This window comes from Gobio gobio (genome assembly GCF_949357685.1).
Source record: "Gobio gobio genome assembly, chromosome: 13".
NCBI lineage: Eukaryota > Metazoa > Chordata > Actinopteri > Cypriniformes > Gobionidae > Gobio > Gobio gobio.
In genome coordinates, this window is record NC_137106.1 from 38,720,664 (window position 1) to 38,728,389 (window position 7,726).

The following is a 7,726-nucleotide window of genomic DNA, read 5'->3' on the forward strand; positions in this document are numbered from 1 at the left end:
CTGCTTCTATGAAGCTCATCCCTCCGAAAAACGCAATGGTCTTAGATTGGTTAGATGGCCAAATATAGTTTGTAGTTCTGCAACAGCTCTCTCTCTTTCGTAATGACTGCGACGTGGCCTCGCCCACTTTGTTGCGTGTTCGCAGGGGCAGTGTTTATGTTAATAGCAAGGGTTTATGATGTCACCAACCCGGGAAGAAGCTTGTTGTAGTCCAAACCGGCCGTTTTTGTAGGCAATAAACTGCCATAACTTTACAAGACAATATCTCCATTTGCATTTAACTTTCAGCGCTGTAACTTTGCAGATACTGTTTATGCTCAAGCAGCAACATTACACACTAACTAAAGTTTAAAAAGTGAAATCGCATGCAACCACCCCTTTAATGAGTGAGTCACTCAATAGCGAAGACTTTTATATGGAAAGGACTTTTATATTGAACTTCTTGTGAACACAGAACAACTGACAAATGCTTGGACTAGCGCTGTCAGGCACGGGAAAACCCATAACTGTTTAAAGGGGTCATGCATGGGGTTTAAAGGGATAATTTTTTTATACTGTTGTCTGAGGTCAACTTATTGCGTTTGCATGGTTTTTACATTCAAAAATATCATAATGAATAAGTAATAGGCTATTTTCTGCCCTGGGGCCCGTTCTTCGTACGTTGCTTATTACATCTGAGATGATTTGACAGATCCCAGATCTTTTAATCGTGATAACTGATCTCTGGCTAATTTGGTTCTTCAAACGAATTTGCGGATTGGATTAAAATATCTGGATTAAATGATCTAAGATCACTGCGCGTTCTTGTGTTCCCTGAAGAGGGCAGATGCATCGATACTCGAAACCACGATCAGCAATGCAGCGATTGGCTGGCGTCAAGACAGCATCGTAATGACATCATGGCTGCGTTCAGCCCCGACAAAACGTTGCAAAACGTTTTTTAAACGGAAACGGTGCTGCGTTGAACACCCTGTTCTGTTGACGCAAGAGTTGTAACTATGGCAGCCGAGAAGGCCCTTCTTTGTGTTCTTTTTGAGGAATTATACATATATATATAACTCTTACGACAATCATGTCTTCTAATATCTTCAATTGTTGCGTATACTGAGCTGTTGTAAACATCTTTACTTATTGTGTGAGTCTCTTTAATACCGCGTGGTTTATATACATGTTGCTGCTGATTGGGCTGACTTTGATGGGCGTGCCGCACTGGAGACTTGGATTGGATTGGATAAGATTTGCATATTTAATGAGCTTCTGCTCCCCCTGTCAGTGACAGCGTGTGGCAAACGGCAACCGGAATGAATCGCCCAGCGATTCCAAACCTGTAATAATAAAATTATTTGTGCATTTATTAGGGCTGTCAATAGATTACAATTTTATTTTACATTTGGCAGTTTAAACAGTGACGGGATGCACGCAAATAAGCAACAGAGTCCGTTAAAGATGACAAAGTAGTATGTCCCAAAGCTTGCATAGTCTTTTGCTACACACTCAAAAGTATGTACTTTTTCTTCACAAAAAGAGTACATACTTTTAGGAAGTAGTATAAGTAGGCGAATTGGGACGCAGCATTGTTCTCTCTTGCGCTGGCGCTCTCTCGCGGCACTAAAAAATGCTCGGTTAAAAATAACCCAAGTTGGGTTGAAAATGGACTAACCCAGCAATTGGGTTGTTTTTGTCACGTCACAAACAATGGGAACTGGTGCGAGCACTCAAGTGCAGGGAAAAGGTATTTATTTACAAAAAGAAACATAAACACAAAACAAAACCCACAATGGGGCAAAACACAATCCAAATAACAAATAGAACTTAAACATACCAAAAGGGGAAATCACAGGAAACCAGGAGACAAGACAATGATCTCACAAAGACTGAACACACAAAAGGAACTTATAAAGGGCAAGAAATAAGGAGGGAACAGGTGGGAGAAATCAAACACTAATCAGATAACAAGGGGGAGGGATCAGACAGAGACAAGCAATTAGCTCAAAATAACAAAACACCACATGTGCTCAATGAGACAGGACAGATATGTGACAGTTTTAACCCAGCGATTGGGTTGTTTTAACCCATTCAACCCAACTTGGGTTATTTTTAACCCAGCATATTTTAGAGTTTGCGTTCGCTTCGTTTTGTCAAATACGGCGCCTCATACAGCCATTGTAAGTCCACAAGACCGAAAGTGCATATGAAGTGTGCCATTTGGGACAGGGCCTAAGACGTAGCCTAAGAGAAGTGTCCTACAAATACAGTAGGCCTGTAAAAGGTTGTGTAATTGATTTTAGTTTTTTTTTGCAATAACATGCATAACATATCCCTACAACCTGACAGATGACAATGAAATGGGTGTTCATACGTCTTTTACAGACTTTGTAAGCAAATAGTAGCACATTTTACCTCTATTTACCTAACTATTTACCTCAGAGCTGGTATAAGTTTGACCTGAAAGTGTATTTGTTATTACTAAAAAAATATCGAAAGGATCTTTTTCTTCTGAAGCCCATCTGTTATTGTGGATGTACTGATATATGTTGTAAATGCTGTAAGGTTTTCTATTAGTAAAAATGAATTTTACTAGCACTTATTTCCTTTGCTCAGACATTCTGCAACAAGGCTCGGGACTCAGGAGAGATACTTCACTTTCATCTCAGGAAAGGCTGACAGAACAATACCATATTGAAGAGATTCCCAGGAGGCGCTCTGCTGTACTTTCTGCTGTTCCTATAGTGTGTATGGTTTACTTTAGTGGACAAAAATAAGCATTCAATATTCCTTCACTTGGATGCAGGCTATTTTGGAGTAGCCTACAATTTACTTACTATGGTAAATTAATATGGGAATCATTCAGTAGGCTACTATGGTTTATGTCAATACACATAGATTTATGGTGCGTTAGACAGCTATTTGTCACATTAACCAAGACTGCTGGATACATGGTAACACGCGCTGCTGTGATCACAAACATTCAAAACCAACACTGGCTAGAGAATGTAAAGCTTCACACACACTAAAGCACTGCTATTTGCTTGCCAATTCAACATTTTACACCACAGCATGAAAGGGTTCAACTTTCTCTAACATTAAAGTCACCATGAAATCAAAATTGACAGTAAAATTGCAGTATTTATTAGACATGATTTACCTTGGCACAATATTATTTTTAAATGCATGTTCCCTCATAATATTTAATCAACTTCCCCTCCCTCTTGCAACAAAATCTCTTCTCTGATGATGTGTTTACTGGCCTGAGGGCGGGACAACCTGTCACTCACATGTGATCGACCAATAGCAAACCACAACCGTCCAATCAATTACCCCTGGACAAAATTAAGTCCCACCCTACATTTATTCTAGATAATATCAAATGAGTGTCAGTATAGGATAAATCAGATCCCTTCCCAAATCAGAGCAAGGCTTTAAGTTAGTTGAATTCATGTTTATGTGCAATGCAAGTCCTTAGTCTCTTGCCACAGTGCAGTCAGGGACGGGTCTCTTTAAAGATGTGAATGACGCTGTCATATGCAGGTGGTGGAGTCTGTCTGGGTAGAAATCCTCTTAGACTGCCCTTCCCCAGCCAGAAAGACTCTGCTGGTTCCATACTAAATGGATCTGTGATGTTGGGAATTAATGCGGCTTGGTTATCATCCTCTGTTTCCTCACTAGTCTTGTTAGTCTTTTTTGCTGGTGGCCGAAAAGTGGAGTTCTGAAAGCTGGGGCTTCTGCCCAGCAGCTCATTGGGGTCTACTGAAGTCTGTCTGTGGAGGTTTAACGTCGCTCTTCCCGCATATTCACTGTTCTTGTCAAAGCCGTGGCTCTTGTAGTGTCTGAGGTGGCAGCGTTGACTACGTGAGCCTTTAGATTCAGAAGACTGGTTTTGACCACTGGTGATCCTGACCGAAGCTCTCCGTCTTGACATCCACGTAAGGAGGAGGAAAATCAAGATCCCGATGAGCAGACCCATCAGTATCGACAAGCAGAATGCCAGGATGAGCTCCTCTGGATGGAAAGGTTATTAAAAGTCATTTTAAACAATTGAAAATTTACAGTAGCCTATTTTTATATTGAATATTTAACTGCATATTTTTTTTATAATTGCACACAGTTTAAATTGATTTAAAAGTATGAGCCAAATGCACACAAATTCTTACCAAAATCAATATGTTTAAATATTTCCCGAATCACATTTGTTTCATTTGAAGCCATAATAGTCAGCAGAAGCATGTCAACATGCAGCCAAACTCTCAATCCAAGCCCACAAGGACTGTTCAATGTATTTCTCAGGGAATCTGGCACTTCTTCTTTGTTTGCATAAAGGGAAACATTGTCGTCATTCTTCCTGCCTCTTTACTTGTAAAATTAGCAAGTGCTCGGCTTATCAGTTCGGGACAGAACTCCAGGGGAACAGTGCTGTTTCCTCTTGCATCATTTCCTTCGTTTCAGTGGATACAATACAATGGCTTCTTCACTCCATTATATTATAATAGACCAACTTACACCTTTTTGTAGACCTTTCAGCACTTTAAATTTCCTTTTTTTGCAGTAGATTTGTTTTAAGATAGAGTGAGGATAAAAGGAAAATATAAAAGGAAAATAAACCCAGAACAATAGATTCATCAAGTTAGTTTTGATTTGACACAGTTCCCATACGAAAATGAAAACGCCCAGGTGATAAGTTCTCAGTTGTCAGAAGGGATTTCCTTAGTTCCTTAGTATCTGTGCCTTTTGGCATGTCACTGTATGTTTCATGATCATAGAACCAAATAATACTACTCTTACACACACCCACCTTAAAGTATAACTACAACCCCAAATCAGAAAAAGTTGGGACAGTATGGAAAACGCAAATAAAATAAAAAAGAAGTGATTTCTAAATTTACTTTGACTTGTATTTCATTGCAGACAATATGAACAAAAAATATTTCATGTTTTGTCTGGTCAACTTCATGTCATTTGTAAATATGCATCCTTTCCTGTCATTCAGACCTGCAACACATTTAAAAAAAAGTTGGGACAGTAAAGCATTTACCACTTTGTAATGTTGCCATTCCTTTTCACAACACTTAAAAGACATTTAGGGACTGAAGACACCAAGTGATGAAGTGTTTCAGGTGTAATTTTGTCCCATTCTTCCTGCAAACAAGTCTTAAGGTGGGCAACAGTACGGGGTCTTCGTTGTCGCATTTTGCGCTTCAAAATGCGCCACACATTCTCTATTGGAGACAGGTCGGGACTGCATGGCAGGCCAGTCAAGTACCCGTACCCTCTTCCTCCGCAGCCAGGACTTTGTAATGTGTGCAGAATGTGGTTTTGCATTGTCTTGTTGAAATATGCATGGACGTCCCTGGAAAAGATGTCTTCTTGAAGGCAGCATATTATGCTCCAAAATCTCTATGTACTTTTCAGCATTAATGGTGCCTTCACAGAAGTGCAAGTTACCTTTGCCAAGGGCACTGACACAACCCTATACCATGACAGACCCTGGCTTTTGGACTTGTTGCTGGTAACAGTCTGGATGATCCTTTTCTTCTTTGGTCCGGAGCACACGGCGTCCATTCCTCCCAAAAAATACCTGAAATACTGATTCATCTGACCACAGTACACGTTTCCACTGTGTGATCGTCCATCCCAGATGCCTCCGAGCCCAGAGAAGTTGACGGCGCTTCTGGACACTGTTAACATAGGGCTTCCTTTCGGTACAGTACAGTTTTAACTGGCATTTGTGGATGTAACTACATATTGTGGTACTTGACAAAGGTTTGCCAAAGTAGTCCTGAGCCCACGTGGTGATATCGCTTATAGATGAATGACGATTCTTGATGCAGTGCCGCCTGAGGGATCGGAGATCACAGTTGTTCAGCTTAGGCTTGTCCTTTACGCACTGAAATTCCTCCAGATTCCTTGAATCTTTTAATTATGTTATGCACTGTTGAATGTGAAATATCCAAATCTCTTCCTATCTTTCTTTGAGGAACATTGTTTTTAAACATTTCAATAATTTTCTCACGTATTTGTTGGCAAACTGGCGATCCTCGGCCCATCTTTGCTCCTAAAGGATTAGACCTTTCTTGGATGCTGCTTTTGTACCAAATCATAATTACAATCACCTGTTGACATCACCTGTTTCAAATCACATAATTATTTAACCATTTTACCTCATTACTAGCCCTAAATTGCTCCTGTCCCAACTTTTTTTTGAAATGTGTTGCAGGTCTGAATGACAGGAAAGGATACATATTTACAAATGACATGAAGTTGACCAGACAAAACATGAAATATTTTGTGTTCATATTGTCTACAATGAAATACAAGTCAAAGTAAATTTAGAAATCACTTCTTTTGTTTGTTTTTTTCGTTTTCCATACTGTCCCAACTTTTTCTGATTTGGGGTTGTATAATGCTTGCTAAAAGGGTCTAGAAATGCAAGTCCTCTCAGAAGTAACAGGAAGATGATATGCATTCAACCAAATTCACAGTCACTGTCACCTCCTGGTGTACTGGCTTTTACAAGTATTACAGTGAAGAAGAAGTTTATCCTAAAACAATAGCAGGGCATCCGTGCTCTGAGTTTATTACAAAAACAGGAATGGCCAGCAGATGTCATTATTGAACCATGTTTTTTGAAGGAGATACTAATGAACTACACACTGTCTGTCTGTCTGTCTGTCTGTCTGCCTGCCTGCCTGCCTGTCTGTCTGTCTGTCTGTCTATCTATCTATCTATCTGTCTGTCTGTCTGTCTGCCTGCCTGCCTGCCTGTCTGTCTGTCTGTCTGTCTATCTATCTATCTATCTGTCTGTCTGTCTGTCTGTCTGCCTGCCGGCCTGCCCGCCCGTCCGTCCGTCCGTCCGTCTGTCCGTCCGTCCATCCGTCCATCCATCCATCTATCTATATCCTTCTGTCTGTCTATCTATTTATCTGTCTGTCTGTCCGTCCATCCATCCATCCATCCATCCATCCATCCATCCATCCATCCATCCATCTATCTATATCCTTCTGTCTGTCTATCTATTTATCTGTCTGTCTGTCCGTCCATCCATCCGTCCGTCCATCCATCCGTCCGTCCGTCCGTCCGTCCTTCCATCCATCTATCTATCTATATCCTTTTGTCTATCTATCTATCTATCTATCTATCTATCTATCTATCTATCTATCTATCTATCTATCTATCTATCTATCTATCTATCTATCTATCTATCTATCTATCTATCTATCTATCTATCTATCTATCTATCTATCTATCTATCTATCTATCTATCTATCTATCTATCTATCTATCTATCTATCTATCTATCTATCTATCTATCTATCTATCTATCTATCTATCTATCTATCTATCTATCTATCTATCTATCTATCTATCTATCTAATCCTCTGCTCTGCGTTGTTTAATGTGTAAACGTCCCCTTATTGTTTCCTTTAACACCGAAAGGTGGCGGTAAAGGTCACATGAAGTAACGCGGCCTTGCAACATTGTTTAAAGGTTTCCAAAGCAACCAGTCTAACAGAGTTTCACCATCATCATCACACGAGACACAAGAGTCCTGCGGGGAAGGAAGCGTCATCTGCTCACGGTAATACACGCATTACATACATACTACCATACACATGAAACAAATAGATTCGGATGAAATAGAACGGGTGTTCTTGGCGATTTGTGCAATAGATTTCCTGTATAATCGTCGAGCATGCATTTAGACTTCAGACAAGCTGTTTGTGCAGATATT

General features: G+C 40.1%; 1 protein-coding gene across 1 annotated transcript; it reads right to left on the reverse strand.

The window, feature by feature from the left end:
• Positions 1–1,720: 1,720 nt before the first annotated feature.
• Positions 1,721–4,260, reverse strand: myct1b (myc target 1b). The gene is made up of 2 exons (XM_079833769.1): positions 4,152–4,260; positions 1,721–3,999 (listed from the first exon to the last, which is right to left on the reverse strand). The coding sequence occupies exons 1-2, from the start codon at positions 4,222–4,224 to the stop codon at positions 3,482–3,484; spliced, it is 591 nt and encodes a 196-aa protein (XP_079689895.1). The 5' UTR covers positions 4,225–4,260; the 3' UTR covers positions 1,721–3,481.
• Positions 4,261–7,726: the final 3,466 nt, after the last annotated feature.